The 19,940-nt window shown below is 57.3% G+C and overlaps 1 protein-coding gene across 7 annotated transcripts in view; it reads left to right on the top strand.

Moving 5' to 3' along the window:
* DAB2IP (DAB2 interacting protein) overlaps window positions 1–19,940 on the top strand; it is a 180,897-nt gene that overhangs the window by 49,160 nt on the left and 111,797 nt on the right. For 4 of the 7 annotated variants that reach the window (XM_037142169.2, XM_037142172.2, XM_037142171.2 and 1 more), the window contains exon 1: window positions 13,730–13,979. The exons of the other annotated variants lie outside the window; for them this stretch is intronic. In XM_037142169.2, coding sequence (XP_036998064.1) covers window positions 13,856–13,979 — 124 coding nt within the window. In that variant the 5' untranslated portion in view covers window positions 13,730–13,855. Of the gene's footprint in view, window positions 1–13,729; window positions 13,980–19,940 lie in introns of those variants that run through there. 7 annotated transcript variants of the gene reach the window in all.

Genomic DNA, 19,940 nt, shown 5'->3' with positions numbered 1-19,940 from the left:
AAATAATCCTGGATTGAGCCTAGCACTTCAGAATTTTCCAAGCCCTTTCAGACCCACGAACTCACTGCAGCCCTGGATGGCCCTGGAGGAAGCAAGTTCCACCCCTGTGTGGCCCAGGGGGACACTGAGGTCTAGAGCAGGCGCGAAGGGCCTTCTGCTAAGTGCTGGCGGAGCCGCCTGGAGTGCTGCTCTCTCTGTCTGTAACTTCAGCACGGCCTGCCGTGGACCTGCCTGGACACGGAGTGAGGGAGGACTGGCTTTGCTGTCCAGACGCCCTGCCCGCAGGGAAGGCCGCCTGGGAGAAAGGTTAGGCTGTGGGGGAACAGACACAGCGGAGGAGAGAGGAACTCCGACGGCGGTGGGGGTGGGGAGCATCAGCAGGACTTCCTGTGGTGGACTGGGGAGCAAAGCAGAGGGAGGGGGGCGTGGGGGCGAGGCCATCCAGACACAGGGCACTTGTGACTGAAGACAAGACAGTAGGAAGCCGACGTAGGCCCAGCCGGCTGCAGAGCCCTGACTGCCCAGCCGCGCATCCCTGCAGGGCTGGGCAGGCCCTCTGGGCAGGTGAATCACGTTGAGAAGCCTGCCACGGAGGACCTCTCAGGCAGTCTCGGGTCCAGAGTTTACTTGTGGGCAAACCGGGGCTACACCAGCCCTATGGCTGTACTGCTGTACCCCAGAGGTCACCTCTCCTCTCCTAGTCCTGGCCTGCTCTGTCCCCTGTCTCCTGGCCAGACCTTCTCCAACCCACTGTTATTCTCCCTTCAGCGTCAAGAAGAGAGAAACTTGCTTCTTAAGATGGTAAAATGACTGAGGAGAGGAAAACAGTCAAAGGAAGAGAGGTGGTTGCCACGGCAACCAGAAAGTAGAAGCAGAAACTTTCAGGGGCTGGAGGGGAAGGAAAGCAGACCTGGTGGCTGAGGGTGGAGGGGGCAGGGGTGGCCTGGGATACCCGTCCACCAGCACCCCCTGCCAGCGGGAGCCGAGGGTGGGGGGTGCCTGGTACCTGAGGGAGGTGGGCAGCTAGTGGTCTGAGGAGGACCTGGCTTCTTCTGCCCAGATGGCTGTGTGGTTTGGAACCACTGGTCACACTCTGCCAGGAGCAGCTCAAGGGGATGTTCCCTGCAGGTCTTCGCATGATGTCTCACCCACTGTCCTAACACGCCACGATGACGGGGCCCAGGGCTGGACAGTTTACAAGGCAGCTTCCCATGAGCTGCCTCATGCAAGTCCCATGATCGTCCTGGGAGGACAGAATTGGGGGTCAGGCCCAGAGAGGTTAAGGGACTTGCCCCAGGTCACACAGCTGAGGACCACCATGGGTGGGATTGCAGCCCCCTGGGCTCTCAGACCCTAAAGCCCCGAGCGCCCTCTGGTTCCCTGACACTTTCTGGTTTTGAGTGGGTAGCATTGCCTGGGGCAGTATTTTCCCTGTCATCTCTGGAGCCTTCTCATCCCTTGCTCCAGCAGGACTTCCTTCGGGTAGCTGCCATTGCTTTCTACACAATCTTAGGGAAGTTGCTTCTTCCTGAGGCTTGATTTCCCCATCTGTAAAATGGGCAGAACAGTGCCTTCTGCCTGCAAAGGTGGCTGTGCGGATGCAGTGAGATGATTCAAGTCAAGTACTGGGCACAGTGCCCGGCCCAGAGAACACCCTCTGAACTCACCTTCACCTCGTCTGAACCTCACGGGTACCCAGTGGGGTAAGCAGGGCTGGGATTCAACCTCCCCATAGTGTGGAAAAGCTTCCTCATCTATGAGACAGGTCTGATGAGTTCCTGCCTGGCCCTCGGAATTGGAGATGTGCATTCAGGTCATGGCCAAGGAGGCTCTGGGAAGCATAGGGGCCACAGGGGGAAGCACCAGCCCTAAAACTGACCACCAGGGCCCCAGTGGGCACCGGGCATCCCAGCTGACCTTCTTTCTGCCAGGCTTCCCTGCCAGAGGAGCTGGGGAGGGGAGAGGAGTTGGGCCCCTGCCCAGGCAGCCCTGAGTGTGAGGCTCAGACCTGCTCAAGGTTTGGGTCTGAGACGGGCCCTCAGAATCCCGTGCAGCCTCATGGGCTGGCTCCTGAATTGGAGCCAAGCCGTAGAGTTCTCCCAGGGAGCCAAATGTATTATTAAATGGCAGAGAGGCAGCACACTGCATGTGAAAGATAATGGGGGAAATTTATTGGATGGACTATAAATCATAGAATGAAAAGCGCTGAAACCTGAGGGGAGGAAAATTAATAAGTCTTCAGCTGTGGCTTGTTTGGGGTGGGGGTAGAGGGCATTCGGCCCCGTTCTGCTGTGAGCCCAGGAGCTTTGAGACACAGGGGGGTGGGGCGGAAGTCTGGGGGCTCCAATGCACATGCATGTGGGCTCTGCCCTCCTGCAAACACCACGGTGATGTCCCCACCCCCCTCCTGATTGGCAGCAGCGGGGTGGCAGCCCTGGGCTGGGCACTGGGGTGGTGATGGTGAGCCAGGCTGACGGGATCCGACCCTTGGGGGAGCGGTGTGTCAGGAGAGACAGATGTGAGATGAATCATCAAGAAATAGGTATCACTGCACAATGTGGTGGGCACCTTGGAGGGAAGGTGCAGGGAGCCTGGAAAACAATGATGTGGGAAGGCCATGCGGGGGTGGGGTCGGGGAATCCAGTGAGTGCGGGGAGGGAAGGGGTGGTTTCTCCGGAAAGGAAGAGTGAGCCCGAGTCGGCCAGGTGGCTCCGCAGAGCTGGGGGCAGTGATGATCCGGAAGGTCCAAAGGCCAGCGAGGCCGGGGTGGCTGGAACAGAGGGCCTTTTATGAAATGCTCACTCTGCCTGCTTTGTGCAAAATAGATTCGGGGGACCAGAGAGGATTTGGGAGGATGAGCTAGGGGCTCTGGGAGGTGACCCGCATCCCGGTCCTAGCAGTGGAGATTTAGAGAGGTGCACAGGCAGACTCAAACTGGAATTAAACTGTTCACGCAGGGGACTCAGACTCTAGGAAGCCGGTCCCATGTCCTGTGTCCTGGGAACTGTGGGAGCAAAGACGTGAGGGAAAGAAGTGGTGGGGGCTGGGGACCAGTGTGGCTGTGGAAAGGGTAGGGGTAGGGAGTGGTGAGAAGGGAGGCTGGTGCATCCACTGACCCCCACCCTGGGCTCGTCTGGATGCCAAGTCTCAGGCCTTGCTGCTGTGGGACGCCTCTTTACAAATAGCTCTGTGTCGCCGGCATCAGGAAAGGGGCTGGAAGGTTAATCACCTGGATACAGGGGAGGGGAGACCTTTCGTGGCAGCATGGGGCCACCATGAGGAGCCAGGCTACGTGAGAGCCAGTCCTGTTCCTGCCACAGTCACCTGTCTGCGCCTGTGAAATGGGAGAGTAATAGTGCCCACCTCTTGAAGTTGTCATAAGGACCCACTGAGTTAATACTGCCTGGCAAAGAGTAAGCACCGTATTGGGTTAGTAACGATGTCCTGTGTGACCCTGAGCAAGGCTGTCCCCGCTCTGGGCCTCGGTCCCTACTGGAGGGTCTGTGCAAACAGTCTGGGTAAAGATTTCTAGTCTCCATTGTGCCAGCAGTGTCCAGCTCCGGAGGGTGGCCAGAGTGCATCCCGAAGCTGGCAGTGTCACCTCAGATGGGACTGTGTCCCTTCCAGCCTTGTAAGGAGACACCAGGCCTATCAGAGCTGTAAGGAGATATTTTAATCAGCCCAGGACCCGAGGTCAGGGGACACGAGGACCAAGACAAAGGGGATCAGTCAGGGCTGCTGCCCGGCCTAAGCTGACCTGCTGGGCCCCAGAATCTAGACCACATTTGGGGAGCCTGGGGACCAAGTGGGAGCTGGGGCATCATTGTGGAATGGGGCCCGGGCAGGCTGGTTGTTCTCCGTCCACTCTGAGCTTAGTTTCCCCTTCTGTTCTGCGAGTTTTGGAATCCCCGCCTTCTGCACTCAGGGTGCTGAGAAAGGGGCAGGCTGTGGCTTGTAAAAGGCTTGGAACCCCATCAGAGGCTGGGGTCCCAGAAGTCTCTGTATAGAGCCCAGGGGCCCTGAGAGAGAGCAGTAGGTAGGCCAGTATGGACATTGTGGGCCCACTCCCTGCTGGTTTAAGTGCAGATTCCTGGGCTCTTCCGCAGGCCACTGAAACCAGACTCTCCCCAGTGGGCCTGGGCTTCTGCATTTTAACATGCTCCCCAGCGGACAGAAATGCCTTAACATCTGAAAACGGGTTGGAACAGGGACCCAGAGTGGGTGCGGAAGGCTTACCCACATCACTCAGCAGACCGAGGCCCAGTGCCATGCTGCCCCGGGGTCCCTGCAGGGCAGGCACAGCCCTGGGAGCCCTGGAATCCTGAGCCTCCCCAGCCAGGCTAGTGCTCCCACCATAACCCCAGGTCCAGAAAAGACTCTGTCCAGGGCCCGTGGCTCAGCAGGGGGCAGCACCCACCAGCACCTTCTGAGGGCTCCTGGCTGCTGGGTGGGCCTGGGCCTGGGCCTGGCAGAGTGGGAAGGCAGGTCTGTGTGTGCAAGGGGGCCAGTCTGCGGGTGTGTGTGAGAGCGAGGCAGGGCGCCAGGGGGACACAAGAAACATGAGGTCAGAGAAAGGCCCAGAAAATTCTGAAGCCACCTTGCAGCTTCCTGGGACAGATGCTATAGGAGGAGAGGAGGGGGCCATGGTGACAAAAGGGCTGTCCTCAGAATTCAGATCGACTCGGGGCCCACCCATGTCCCCCGGGCTTTTAATAAAGTGCCAAGAGGGATGAAGGGGTAGGGCTAAAGCCCAAACTCCAGCCCCAGCTGTCCTACTGGCTTCTTATTGTGCCTGAACCAGCTTCATCTGCTGCCGGGACCTGAGGAGCAGACCTCGGGCAAGTCCCAAGCCCTCTGAGCCCTGGGTCAAGGGTTAAATGCTCACCAGTTCTCCAAAGTCTTCTGCAATTCCTAGTTGTGGGAAAGCAGTTTTACTTTCAGACTTTCTGAGGACAGGGACCAGTTTGGTAGTGAGCTCTCTGTCATCAAAGGAATGCAAGACAAGGCTGAGTGAATTTTGCTTCCTCTTAGGCTTTTGCCTGTGGTCCTGGACCATCATTCCTTTTCCCACATGCTGCCTGTCTGTCTCTCTATGTTAATTATTGATTACCAGGAGAGCCACACCTGGGGACAAGGGCCAGTCCCCAGCTAGGGGAGGAGCCAGGCTGCTGATTTCCAGGATGATCTTGAACTTGTTTTTCTTGGCCCTAAACTTTCAGCTACTTCCTGTACGAGCAGGCGCAGAAATTCTAGGGCCCCAGCCCTTCCTCCTTCCCCTGGTAGAATTTCCAGACAAAGTGCCATTTCCAGGGTGGGGGCAGGGCCAGCCCGCATTGTTCAGGCTCACAGAAGGAGCCGAGGGGTGACAAGTTGCAGAAGCTGCATTTCATCCTTACCTACCCAGTGTAGAATGTCAGCTCTGGGCTAGGTGGGACCTCCAGGAAAGGTCAGAACTTCGAGAATCCTGGCTGTGGCACAGGCTGCCCCTCCTCCGACACCTGATGTGGCTCCCATTTGGGTCCAGACTGGGCTCAGAGGCTCTGAGTGTCAGCACCCAAGGTTCCTGAAAAACCGCGCAGGCCACCCCCGTTGTACCAGAGGGGAGGCTGGAGCTGTGTCTGGAGGGCACTGGTTCAAAGGCACGCAGCAGAGCGAAGGCGTTTTTCATCCATTCACTAATTCTGTGCCAGCGCCTGCATAGAGTCGGGCCGACGGCCTGGCTGCCCGACCAGCCCCAGGCTGCCGCTCGAAGGTCAGTTCTGCAGCCTGCTGTCCACACGTCTCATGGAGGAAAGCCCAGGCCCGAAGAGATGGACTCACGTACCACTGGCCCCACAGCTACCCTTGTTGCAAAAAGAATGGGGCCTTTGAGCCCACTTCCCTCATTCACCTCGTTTGTCACGTGTTTATTGAGTACTGTTCTGCGCACTGGGGCTGCGGCTGTGGCAGGCCTAATGAGGCCCCTGCCCTCATTAAAGTTTGGGGGAAGACAATTAGTGAGCAAATGAATATGCAGAGAAGATAGTTTCAGGAAGTGATAAGTTGAAGAAAATAAAACAGGGCAATGGGATAGGGGTGGGGGCAGGGGCCCTTGAGATAAGTTGGCTGGGACCGCCTCTGAGGCTGATACTGGAGCTGAGGCCTGAGTGACAGGGAGGTGCTGACCCCCTCGAGACCTGGCATTTGTGTGCGAGGCAGAAGGAGCAGCAAACGCCCAGGCCCTGCAGTGCGACTGCGTTAGGCAAGTTGAAGGGCTGGCAGGATATCCAGCCGAGTCTAGAGCCATCTTAGCCAATGGCTCCCTGGAAAGCTCTTTTAAGAATTCGGATTCTGCCCTGAATAGTGTGGCTCAGTGGTTTGGGCATTGTTCGGTAAACCGAAAGGTTGCAGGTTCGATTCCCACAGAGGCACATGCCAGGTTGTGGGTTCCGTCCCTGACCGGGGCTGGCTGTGTACAGGAGGCAGTTGATCAGTGTTTCTCCCTCACACCAGTGCTTCTCTCCTGTTCTTTCTCCCTCCCTTCCCCTCTCGCTAAAATCAACAAGTATGGCCTCTGGTGAGGATTAAAAAACAAAAAGAATTTGGATTCCTTGGCCCTACCCACCAAGATTTAGATTCAGCGGTGCTGGGGAATCTATTTCTCAACGCTCCCACTGTAGTGCGAGGGCATCCAGCCTCGCTCCACTCCTGCAGGCCTGCTCACAGAGCCAGCCGCTCTTTCATAGTTGCAGAGTGAGGATCAGAGAGGGTTGTGACTTGGTCAGAGGCAGGCAGCCATGCAGCAGGAGCGCTCCTCATGGAGCCCAGATCCTCAGCCTCCTGGGCCAGGGGCCCTTCCTTACCACTTTACTTCTCCCCTGCTAAGGGGCTGCCTTGGCCTCACCCCACTTGGATCTATCTCCGCATCTCTTTCCCCCAATCTCAGCCCTCACACACCCTGCACGGCCTGCTCTCCAGGGACCACTCCATCCTGTCCTTCAGCCACAGAATTCTATATGCCGCCCTCAGCTGGTTTCTGCCCCTGGGCCTTTGTCATGCTGTCTCCCCCTCTGAATATAATTCTCTGCTCTCTACCCAGGTAACTCCTACTCAACCTTCTAGTGCAATGCCAATGCCTCTTCCTCCAGGAAGCCTTCCTGGACTTCTCCCTCCTCTGAATTTTCTCAGTGTGGACTTCAGATCAGATGGGCTCAGCTATACTTCCCAAACGCTGCCGCTATCTCTCTCAGCCAGTCTTACTGAGAGCCTGCTCTGGGCCGGTGACTGCTGACCAGCTCTGGCTGGCCTGCTGTCAGGGATACTTATACAAAATATAAGTATAGCATGCCTATTGTATAGTTGAGGAAACAGGCACAGAGAGGCGAAGGCACTAGTCTGGGGTCGCACAGCCAAGGCGCTGGTTCCCGCCTGCCAGTCCCACACTCTGCCGGCTCCCTTCCTGGGAGCTGGCTGCCGGGCCTGTTCATCTGTCCTCCTCAGTGGGATCTGCTGGGACTGAGTAAGTAAGGTCTGTGCCCCTGAAACCCAGGCCAGTGCCAGTCACGAAATGGTTCACAGATGACCAGGCAGGCCTGCCTGGGAAGGGAAGGGGCTCTCTGACCTCACACTGGGACCATATGTCACCTCCTCTGGTGGCCTAGTGGGCGTGGAGCTGTCTGCGCCCCTCAACTGGAAGGGGAGGAAGAAACCTGGAGACTTGGAGGCACCGCCCCAGGCCTGGGCGGGAGAAGGAGGGCTGCGGGCCCACCTGGAGCTTGGCGGCGTTTTCTGGGTCAGGGCAGGGAGAGGAAGTACACGAAGAGAGTGGCTCCGGGCCTGGCCATCTGGGCCGAAACGCCGGCTGCTAGCGTGGGGGTGCGGAAGGCAGGGCCAGACTGGGGCCCGGAGACTGGATCCCAGCCTCCCCTAGCCACAGGACTGGAGCCTTGGACTTTGCGGGCAGCCGTTCTGGAAGCCCAGGGTACCTGTGGGCAGGATGTATCGGGTGTTCTGAGAGGGGTGGTCTAGGTAATTAGGGGGAAGGTGGGTCTTAGCAGTTCTGTTCGGGAGTAACCCCCCAGCTCCCATGTGTGACCTCCCATGTGTGACTGACCATGTGAGGCCAGTCACCCCCTCTCCTGGCCTCACTTCCCACCTGCACAGGGTGCTGGACGAGACAGGCAATCCCACCCCTGGGGACTGGAGAATGGATGCCAGCTCCCCAGCTTGTCCTGCATTTGCCAGGGGCCTCCAGGCGAGCGGCTGTCCTTAGGGCCTCAGCCTCCCCAGTCTGTCCTCTACTCTGACGATTCCTTCTAGCCCGGACAGCCCAGGATTTCATGACTGGCTATTGACACGTACGAGGGAGGTGTAGCCCTCCTTTCTGGACAGAGGGAGATGCCTAGATCCTGATGGAATCCATGGAGGTGGGCTGGGCAGAGACATCACTTCTCTGAGGCCCAGAGACATCGAGGGGCTTTCTCTGAGTTGCATGGTGTCACAGGAGGAGACACAGTGACTCTGTCCAGTGTCCTTCTGCCTCTGTCGCGTCTCTGACCTCTCCCGAGGCCTCACCCTCAGCCCAGGTTTGGGTGACTTGATTTAAAAATACGCCCACTCCCCGAGGCTTTGTCTGTGTGTGTTGCAATGTCCACGCTTGACTGATGCTCCAGTTCCGCCTCTGTTGAGCTGGGCAGAGCCATCCAAGCCCCTGGGTCATCCTGGCCTTGACTGGGTCATTTTCTTCGAAGGATGTCATTAAATCATTAAATTCATTGGTGGCTTTACAGAAGAAGTCCCCAGGGGGCGGGGGTGGGGCAGCAGAAGCAGTGGATGGCCGGCTGGGCCTTGGGTGTGACCTCCCAGGGCTCCTCTGCATCTTCCGCTCTGTGGGGTGAGCCCCGGCTCCAGCCTCCCCCATCTCCTGAATGAAGGTCCTACTCCTGGTCCAGCCTCCTTCCCGGATTGTGTGGTCGACTCAGGAAGCTGTCATTGTCTGCCAGACGGGCCACCTCCCTGGGAAGAGGTCCATGGTCTTAAGCATGAATGATCCCACAGCGTCCCCTGCCCAGGGCTCCGCTGACTCCAAGATTGAGCTCTGCCTGGGAGGCGGATGTGTGCAGGGCCGGCTGGCTGGCCGGCCGGGGACTTCCCCTGGACACTACTGCCCACCTCGTCCTGACAGGAAGCCTGACGGGTCTCCGTCCTCCAGACACCCATTGTGTGGGGCCTGGTGTGGACTCCAGTGTTTCCCCTGCTAGGACTCCCGTCCCTCTTCACCTCCTCCTGTTCTTTGTCAAAGCTGCTTTTTAAGGAAAGTGCCAGCCTGTTGCCCCTCCTCCATCTCTGCATTAAGACTTAAGACTTGCTTTTTCCAGCCTTCTTGATTCTTAGTGCAAGCTGTGTGACCTTAGGGAACTTACTTACCCTCTCTGTGCTTCCATTCTTTTCTGTAACACGAACATGGTAACCATCTGCCTCAGGATTGTTGTGAAATTAAATGAGAGAACATTCATAAAATGCTACGGGTTAGGGGCTGGCTCGTAGTAAAGGCTGAATAAGGTGTATTAGCATTAAATTCAAACTCTAGCCTCAGACAGACCTTCCCAGGCCACGCTCTCGTCACCTTCCTATGTTAGCAGGCTTGGCCTTCTGTGGCCCCTGCAGGCGTGAGCATCTCTCCTCCTGGAGCAGGGGGTGGGGGTGGGGTGGGGGCCTGGAGGGTGGGGGGGTGGCAGGGAGTCTGGTGCTAAATAATTGGTGCTTGTTGCTCCTGTTTCTCCTGCACAGAAGGGCCCCCCAGGAGAGGCCAGGCCCTTCTGCTTTGCACTCCTTTGAGGAAATGGGTGATCTGCTCTAACACAGGAGGAAAACCTGCCCTTTATGGGTGATTTAAGTCTTTTCAGAGGTAATTCTGACAGTAGGCTTGTTGCTCCTTCCTCACTGCCTGTCACCCTAATGCCCCCAGCGAGATGCGAGACTGCACTGGGCTGGCTGCCACCCCTGCGCTGCGTGCCCCTCCTGACCCAGCCCTGGCCCGGCCTCTGGCTCAGCTGGACTCCTACCCAGCTCTCAGGCCACCCGCCGCCTCCTTCCCCGCAGGGTGCAGTTCTCCAGACACCCAGATACTGATGGCTGTAGAGGGAAGTTCTGTGGGTCTGTCCCTGCCTGATCTTCTGTGTCCTCATTCTTCAAATGAGGTGGGGTTGGGAAGTGTCTCTTGTTGGGGCCCAGACTTCTTTAATACGGGGGTTTTTGAGCTGCGTCTTGAGGGGTATGGAGGCTTTCACCAGGTGAGTGCAGAGGGGAGAGTTTCACGGCAGACATGGGACCAGCAGGGCTAAGGCCGGTAGTAAGAATGAGTGTGCAGTGTTTGGAGGCTGGGAGCAGCCAACAGATGTGGTGGGTGGGTGGGGGTCCAAGGGGAGGTGGATGCTCTGTGACAGAGCTGGGCCCCTTTGGGTAGTTCTTTGGAGGTTTTGGAGGGTCAGCAAAGGTGGTGGTGGTTGGGGTCAGGCCAGATCAGATTTATCCTGCAGAATTCCAGGCCCCACCCAGACCCAAGGAATCAAGAGTCTTGGGGGAACCCCAGAAATATGCACTTGTAGTGAGCGGGGGTGATTTGGAGGCTTGGGGGTATGGAGGCTAAGCCTTGACCCCCCTGCACAAAGCAGCATGTGGGGGAGACAGGTGGGAGCTGGGCCTGGTCCAGAAGCCCCTGGAGGCCAGACCACGAACAGGCTGTGTCAGTCCTGGGGGCCCAGCAGGACCTGGGAGGGGTCTGCGGCAGAAGTGGAAGTGGCAGTGGTGGGGCGTTCTCAGGTGCCCCTCCTCTAGTCCAGGCGTCCTCCGGATGGTGGCCTGCTTCTGTTTAAAGGGAGGAGAGGCCACAGGGGCAGCGGGAGGGGGTGGGTGGCTTGTTCCACAGCAGGATTGATTCCAGATGCTCTGTTGGGCTTGCAGGGAGCAGCCTTTGTCTGCCTGCCCACCCCGGGGGTTCCTGAGCCAGGAGGAGGGGCAGGAGCCCAGGCCCCTCTCTCCTAGCTCCTGCCCTGCCCCTTTCTGCTCAGACCCCAGCTGGTACCTACCTGGTACTCACCATGTGGAGAAGTCCAGCTTGGGTGCTTGGCAATCCCAAAGCCTGGGATGCAGAAGCTTCTTCCTCCTCGTTAGCTAGCTGACCCTCTTCCCTCCACAAGGCAGATAGGTTGGGGGCCCATAGCTTCTCCTAGTAGGCAGGGAAACTAAGGCACAGAGAAGGACTTGAGCAACCCGAGTGTAAGCAGAGAGACTATACCAGACTTTTGGAGCCTAACTGTATTTACAGATGAGATCCGGAGTTCCTGACTGAGTCTCCCTTCCCCCTTCATACCCACATACCTAAATCTGCTTGTTGGGGGCCCTGCGCCAGGAACACTAGTCCCAACCACTGTTCATTCAGTTGGCAGGGAGGCTAGAACCTGGCAGATGGGAAAATTCCTGCTTTGGGAAGGAAACTGGTCCAGCTGAACGCCAGGCCCTAGGAAGAGAGGACCATTGTCCCCACCCAGACTTCCTGGGACCCCTCCACCCACTCAGCACCGGTGCACACAGTAGTGGGGGTTATTTATTCCTGGAGATGTCGAGAGTGGGCAGGTGGCCACAGGAGCCCCACCCGGGTGCCCTAAAGACTCACTACTTGCCTCTGGACCGAGGGACAGGGTCCAGCTCTTCTCCGGGCCCTCTGCACTTGTAAAGGTGCTTCCGGCAATGTCTACTGTAGAGAATAAGCCAGAGCCATGCTTAACCCAGTGATTTTCAACCTTTTCCATCTCATGGCACACATAAACTAATTACTAAAATTCTGCAGCGCACCAAAACATATATATTTTTTCGATCTGACAAAAATAATAGGTATACTTTTCATTTATTCACACCGACGACTACTGTTGTGTTGGCTGCTGTCATTTTTTAAAACTTGACAATCTCAGGGAAGGTGGCCAGTGCCCCTGACTAAATAGTCAGGTATTGCAGTGCACTAGTTGAAAACCCTTGGCTCAGCCCAAAGGGGGCTAATAGGCTGCCAGCCCTGTGGTTTTCCATCTTCCTGAGGGATTGACCTGGGCTCTGGGGAGAGGAGCCAGGGGAGCAGGAAGCTTTGGGCAACCCAGCGGGGTTTGGAGGAGCAATACCCCTCTGCCCCTCCCCCCTGGTCCTGGGAAGGCGCCTGGCTTCCAGCTGTGATCCGGGCTCCTCCGGACAGGGGGGCCCTCCCCCTGGCTGAGCGAGAACTGGAGGGGGCTACCCTTGTGAGGTGCAAAACCCGGCCTGGATTCCTGCCCAGACTGCCCCGCCCCCTTCCAGTGCCCTACCTTTTCTGCCGTTCTGGACGACAGCGAACAGACTGCCTCCGGCGCCCAAGTGTGACTCTCCCACAAACACACCCCTGAGACTGTGTGTTGGGATCCCTAGGCTCAGATCACTTGCCTTTGCTCACTTTCCTGGTAACTGAGGCACGTGAAACTTTTGTCAGGGCCTCAGTTTCCCTTTCTGTCCTTGAGAGGATGGAGCTCAGGCAGGTGGTTGTCAGAAAAATTTAAAAGATAAATGCTGCTGTGTGGACTAGGGAGAGCTGTAGAGAGAGAAAGAGACCACCAAGGGCCCTTATTATAGGGAAGGTGAGAGGAGGTGGGCCCTAAAAGCGTGGACTTTGGCCAAAGTAGGTGGGAGGGCGGTCCATTCTGGGAATAAGGCAAAGAAGAGTGAGAAGTAAGGGAATAGCAGCAAGGGCTGGAGGGTGGTTTGGTTGGAGCCAGAGAGTTGGAACCTCAAATACCAAGAAAGGTTGTTTGGACTTGTTGCTTTGGGGCACTGGGGAGCCATGGTATATTCTTGAGCTGGGGGAGGGAGTGACCTGGAGAAAGCTTTTTAGTAGAGTACAGTAGAGCTAGCTGGTACACTCCCTTCTCCCAGCCTCAGTTTTTCACCCCTGTAGTAGCAGGGCAGGGGTTGTTCTGCTGCACCCGCAGCCCTGCCAGAGCTGCTGAAAATGCCCAGCAGGAGTGGGCTTCACAGCATCTGTTGGATTTTATTTGGGGTGGGTCTAAATCAAAGAGGGCAAAATGTTCAGATCTGGCCAAACTCTGCTCAATACACAGGTGTTCATTATGTTTGCTCTCCTCTTTGTGTGTTAGAAATATATGCCATAATTTTAATGATATAAGATATGTATCAAAGGGGACAGTTTTTAAAATGTAAAGCCTAGGCAAGTATCTTGCATGAAAGGAAGACTTTTTAACCGGTCTGGGGCAGGGGCCAGTGGAACCGTGTGTTTGCAGGGTCGATGGATACTCAGCCTGGTGCGCTTGTGCCAGAATCAGGCCTCCTTTGAATCCTCATTGAAGGTGATGAGCTCCAGAACACAGTGCCCGCCTGGCCGCCCTGCGCTCCCAGCCCAGTGCCGGGGAGCGCACACTTGCGTGTGTGTACCGTCTACGCCTGAAGGCGGAATGGGGCTCCGGGTGCTAGCCAAGGTTGGGCAGCGTTGCTCAGGTGTGGGTGCAGAGGTGGTGACCCTCCTGGGGACCTGCCTGGGGTCCCGGGGCCCTCCAGGCCGCCTCGCCTCTTTAACTCCAGGCCGGGATTTCTCCCGCACTGACTTCTCGGGCCAGTGCCAGCCCGGCCCCGGTCCCTGGCCCCCGCAGCGGGCCGGCTGCTCGGGGGAGGGCGGGGGCAGGAGGAGGAGTTTGAGCGACTTTGTGGGGCAGCTTTGGCCTCGGCAGCGGCAGCACCGGCAGCGCGCGGGGAAACGCTGGGACGCCCGCCGGGCCGGCCGGAGCGGGTGATGGGGCCCGTGTGAGCGCGCCCAGGCCCGGCCCGGTGCCCGGCGGGCGGCAGCATGTCTGCGGGCGGCAGCACGAGGAAGAGCACCGGGAGGCCCTCCTATTACTATCGGCTGCTGCGGCGGCCCCGGTTGCAGCGACAGAGAAGCCGCTCCCGCAGCCGGACCCGGCCCGCCAGGGGTAGGCGCCACCCCGACCCCTGACCCCCGACCCCCAGGCCCTCCTTACCTCCACTTCAGCACTTGATGCCGTGGGGTGCCGGGGACCCAGGACCCTTCTTTTTACCTGGGACTCCCTCCTCTGCCCCTTGTAGTTGCCCATTTCTGTGTCTGCTTGATCTCTATTTCCCCAGCTGCTCCCTCATTCTTCTCTACCCTCAGTGGGGAAACTGAGGTGCCAGTGTCTCCTCTTAGGCCACAGTCAGGGAAGGGGGAAATTGCAGTCTGGGGTCTCTTTCTTCCATCTCTGAGATTCCACCTCCTGCCCCACTGTGCCTCAGTTTACTTAGCAGCTGGGCAATAAAGCGGAGTGGATCTCTGCTTTACCTTGCCCTGCCTTCACGGCCCTGGCCTCTCAGCTTAGCTCTCACCCCCACATCCCTTTCTTGGGGACTTAAGAGGCTCCTCCACCTCTTAGGTGGAGGGACAGGTGCTTGGACATCAGGGGACCCCTGTTCCTAGGGTCCTTTGCAAAGGAGCTAGGCTTGTAGGATTTATCTGGGACCCCTCCCGGTGGGTGAGCACCACCTCTTTTGAAAAGAGTTTCTCTCTTTTCAAACCCTGGAGGCTGGACAGGGAGGAGGGGGAGGTCGGAGCAGCATTTTCTTTTTCCAGTAACAGGATCCTCAGCTGGAAACGAGTGTGGTTCAGGGGGCTGCCTTCTGGCCCGGGTGGGGGGAGGTGTACTTCCTTCCATGGCTGGGTGGGAGGGAGCAGGGAGGCCCCCTGGAAGGAGGAGCTCTTGGAAGCTGCCCAGGAGGCCCGATTCCATGGCAAAAGCTCAGACCCGTTGAGGTGCCCGTAGTGGGAGGGAGGAGGGAGGTTGGTAGCACCCAGACAGCACCTGGGCCGAGTCTGCACCATCAGGCTGTCTTGGGAACGGGAAAGGCTGGCTCTGCCTTTGAGCAAATCCGTGCTTGGATTCTGGCAGACCTGAGGTCAAGTCCCCACCCTTCCAAGGTGTGGCCGTGTGGCCTGGGCCCTGGGGTGTTTCCCATGAACTTCAGTTTTCTTGTCATTTTGACCATAAATGAAGCAGGAGGGCAGTAAATGCTTAGCTGGTCCCCCCCCCCCCCCACACACACACAGAATGTGGGAGACTTTTCCCACGGTCAGGGCCGAACCACAATATTCAAGGCTTCCTCTGTAAGTAGGTAGTTCCTGAAGTAGTGAGTTCCCCATGCTTGGAAGGGTTCAAATTGAGGCTGGGAGTTCAGTCCTCAAGGGTCTCTCAGGGCCTGTGATCCATCCCCTACCCTTGTCTTTCTTCTTCTTTTTTTAAAAACAAAAAGATTTTATTTATTTATTTTTAGAGAGAGGGAAAGGGAAGGAGAAAGAGAGAAAGGGGAACGTCAATGCAAGACAGAAACATCGATCAGTTGCCTCTCGCATGCGCCCTGAACCTGACTCCCAGGCATGTGCCCTGACCAGGGCACTTTGCCTGGTGACATGCAACCGACAGAGCCACCCCAGCAAGGCCCCTTGACTTTCCTGAAGTGGCTTCTGGCTGGTCTCTCCTTGCAGGTTTGGTCTGTGAGTCTCGATCTGGGTTCAAGCACTGTGACTCTGGGCAAGTCACTTCCCTTTTCTGAGTATTACTGGTAGTCTCTTGAACTGTAAAAGGGGCGAGCAGTGCATGGAGGATTCCATGAGAAAGTGGGTTCATGCTGTGAGAAACGGTAGTTGTACAAATGCCCAGTAATGCTCCGCACGCTGCCCTCCCGACCTCAGGCCTCTTGTACCCTTCTCACTGTGCCCCGCAATCCCCCTCGCTCAGTGCCCTGAATGACCTTTCCCTCCACTCTTCACTTGAGCCTGGCTCCATCCCTGACCGAGGAAACTCGCCCTTCTGCTCAGCTGACTGGGCCGGAGACAATCAGGAGACCCTGCATAATGTCTCAGCCTAGAAGGAACTTGAAGCCTGCAGGAAGTGGGGAGGAGACTGTCACTAAACCAAAGTTACCACTGGGGAAATCAGGGAGACCTTCACGGAGGAGGTGACATTTAGCTTGAACCTCATGAGATAGACACGATTTCCCTCTGCAGAGGGGGTAGTTAAGTCAGATCCAGATTCAAGCCCCAGCTCTGCACTAAACTATCCTTCGACCAGTTACCTCTCCAAGCCTCAGTGGCCTTGTCTGGTAAAGGTGGGGAGAGGTGGCAGAGCTGTGTAAGAAATGAGGGCAAGTGCATGGCAAGTTAGAAGCCCGGGCTGCCTGGGGCTAGGCAGCAGTTGAGTGTGAACTGTTGTTCTGACCCTGGGCAGAAGGGACAGCAGTGCAAAGATGGGGAGACGGAAAATGTCGTGTTGTAGACAGTTTCTCCTGGGGTGAGGGAAGAGCATGGGTGGGGGTGGGAGGTGGCTGATATAGTAGTTGGGGCCTGATAAAGGGCCTCGAGTGATGTGGCGTCCTGGGTGGGGGGTGAGAGCTGCCTGGCGGTGTGAGAGTCGGGAGCCTGGAGGCTTCCTGCCCACCTGGGTAGGAGGCAGTCGGAGCAGCCACGGACCTCCCTCCACTAAAGCCCCAGATCCCTGACTCTGCCACTAGGAGCACCCCTCCTGAGGGCAACACCCCCAACTTAAGTTGCGGGAGCCACGGCGTGGCTGTGAGCACATCCCCTCAGTCTTCCCACTACGTAGGGACTTGGCCCCATGGTAGTGGCATCAGGCCCCAGAGGAAGAGGTGGGACCCAGCACCCCAGCCCTGGTCAGGCTGTTGCTCCACACCCTTTCTGGCCTCTGCCACTAAGTGAGGAAGGACAATGACGGAGCACTCGGGGTGGGAGGTGTGTTTGTTCAGAAACAGGAAAGTGCAGGGAAGAGCTGACCTTTAGTGGGGGGGCGGCAGCTGGCCTGGCTGGGAACAGGGTTGTGGCCAGCCCGCCACCTCTGAGCAAGCTCCCTGCCCACCGCCCCCCGCTGCCCCTCTGGTGTGGTGGGAACCGGCTCACCACGGATCTGAGAGCGGGACTCTCTCCCTGGCATTCCTGCTGGTTTGACTAAGCAGGGCTCTCTCCTTCTCTGGAAGAATGGGCAGAGTAGACCTACTGTTGACAATGGCCAGAGGCAGGGTGGGAACAGTGACCCTTGGATGGCAGGGTCATCTGGCCATTTCACATTGTGCTTTGCGACCCAAAGTCTTCTTGAAGGCTGGGCATGGCCCACAGATTTGAAGGGGTTCTGGCTCCAGTAGGGTGTCACCAGCCAGGGTGCCTTCCCACCAAGGTCAAAGCTTTGTCTGTCTGATCTGTTTCCCCAGGACTGCTGGGGGAAATGCAAGTTTTCCTCCTCACTGTGCGTAAAGTCTGGCCCATTCATTCAGCAAGCAAGCACGCCGTGGGCACCTGCCTACTGGGTGCTGGGCTCCAGCCTGTGCACAGGGGGCACGTGGGATGAATGGCTTGTGCTCCCAGCCCTTGCCAAGCCCCAGTCTGTTGGGGGGGCTGCTGGTGCATTGAGATGTACTGGAGCACAAAGGGCTTTTGAGGGTACAGAGTGATGGTTAGTGGGAGATAGGGGCTCTACTCCCAGCTTAGCAACAAGCTGTTTGTATGACTCTGGGCACATCCCAAGGCCTCAGTTTCTGCATCTGTCATGCACAGCCAATGGGGAGACCTCTTGGAATGCCCATAACTCGTACTCATGGGAGGTTTTGATTCTTCTCTTCCTGTTTTCATCTGAGTGTTTGCAGGGGTCCAGCCACTTGCCAGGCCTGCCAGGTGCTGGGGACATCGTGGATGTTTTCTCCTGAGACAGTTCCCCTTCTGTGCCCACACAACCCTCTATTGCTCGGCCCTGTGTCTTGGCTGCTGTGTGGTCCCCTTCTCCTTCCAACCTGGGCCCTTTTCCTTTTAGGGCCTCAGCAGGGGGTTCCCAGGACCGCCCGGCACACTCTGAGGAATGCAGGCAGGAGGGCTGGGGCCAACCACTCGAGGTGGTGGTCCCTGTCCCGGGCTTCCAGCTCGGCAGCTGAGTGATCCAACCCCTGGCGACTGGCTAGATGAGGACACTGAGGCACAGAGGGGCCACCAGGACAGAGTGGCATATGGAATCTAGGGCTTCCGGCCCCAGGATGGTGGTGACACGATCGGGAAGGGTGCCGGTGTGACACAGCTGCTTTCTAACTGGCAGCAATGCCCAGGGAAGGGCTGGGACCTCTCCGTGGGGACCCTGGCTTCAGTGAGACCTGCCAGTTGGTCCCTGAGTGACAGCTCAGATCCTGTGGGCTGGACAGGCCTGAGCATAGCCCTGAGGGTAGGGGTTGGTTGTGTCTTGTGGTCCCCTAGTCTTCAAATGTCCCCCCCAAGGGCCCAAGGCGTGACTCTCTGCCCCTAACTTGAATGTGCCCTGAAATTGTACATATACTTTTTTTCTGCTTTGTCTTTTCCTCTGTTCCCGCTGCAACACAGTAGCTCCTTTGGGGCTTGTTCCTGGCTTCTTCAGGCCCTCCTCATTTTTACATACCCCAGGGATTGGGAAGCTCACTACTCCCCATCATGGCGTGTAATAAAGGTAAAAATGGCTTCTGTTTGCCAGTGCCTGGCAGTGAGCTTCACTCTGTACTTGCCTCATCTCATTTGATGTTTGCAGCAACCCTGTGTCATGGATACGGGTATTATCCTCATTTGCTAGATGAGGAGACTGTGTCCAGAGAGTGGGAGCCTTTTCTGACATCACGTAGCTCAGAGACTGGCGCCCAGCTCTACCCGACTCCAGATCCCGAGTTTGTAAATGCACCACCTCACTATTCCATGGGCAGGCAGATCTTTCTGTGGTTGGGCCTCTGCTTAGATAAGCCCACCTCCTTCCCCTGTCTGATTTGCATAGTCAACGAGTCTACCAGGTGTTCTCAACCATCATCCCCCACAGTCCTGGCCGTAACTCAGGAGGGAGGCAGGGGAGTGGCCTTGTCGGCAGGCATTCGTGAGTAGAGCAGAGGTGGTGGTCAGTTCTCCTGGGTGGCTCTTCTGCCTGCCTAGGCTGACTCAGGTGATCCCCAGGCCAGCCTCTGCCAGGACCTTTGCATCCTGTTCTCAGCCATGTCTGCAGGCGTGTGCATTCCCTGGGCAGGTCTCAGTTCTAATGGGCTCAGCCCCACTTCCCCACCAAGTAAGTCTCTTTCTGCTGACAGTTCAGTGCTCCCTGGTATGAAGCCCCTGGAGACAGGCAGCCAGGCTGAGACCCACTTCCCAGAGCTATCTAGGTCCCGGATGGAGGCCAGAGACCCCGGTTCATTGGCTGAATGTCGGTCTCTTGGCCTTTGTGTTTGTTTCTGGCCTGTCCTCATCACTTCTGCTAGTAAGGAAAGTCATGGCTTCCTTTCACCTAGCTGACGGTGCGCCAGGTCCTGTGCCAAGAGCTCCCCCGATTATCTCATATCTCCTCAGAACTCACCAACCCTCTCGGGAGGTAGGGGTCATTAGCATCACTCCCCTTTGCCAGATGAGGAAACTGAGCTCAGGTGGTAAAGTCGCTCTCTGTAGAGGCAAGGTTGGCACTGAGGCCAGCGATTTCCAAAGCAGCCCCTTCGAACCCTGTGTAGAAGCCCAGTGTTTCTTTTCACTGGTCGGTGCAATTCCGAGAGGACTGGATGGCCCCACAGGGTGCCCTTGATGTCACTGGGTCACGTTTAGAGTCCCCATTCCCGGATGCTCTGTCTGCCCCCCTGCATCTGTAATTACTGAAGCCGGGTGGTACAGGGAGGGATGGGAGCCTGCTTTGCTTGGCTGCTGACGGGGGAGGTTGGAGGGATTGTCCTGTGTCCTCTTGTAGTTCAGCTCAGCACTGGGAGCTACCTGTACTCCTTGACAACAGGGGAAACTGAGGCCCACAGAGCCAATGCCATTTGGCCCAGGTCACTTAAAGATGTCAGTGAGAGACCTAGGACTGGAGTTCAGACACCCTTGCATTCTGTTTCATTCG

The sequence above is a fragment of the Artibeus jamaicensis genome, unplaced genomic scaffold, assembly GCF_021234435.1.
Source record: "Artibeus jamaicensis isolate MK-2021 breed Jamaican fruit bat unplaced genomic scaffold, CSHL_Jam_final scaffold_1964, whole genome shotgun sequence".
Taxonomy (NCBI): Eukaryota; Metazoa; Chordata; class Mammalia; order Chiroptera; family Phyllostomidae; genus Artibeus; species Artibeus jamaicensis.
This window is presented reverse-complemented; position numbering and strand designations above follow the sequence as displayed.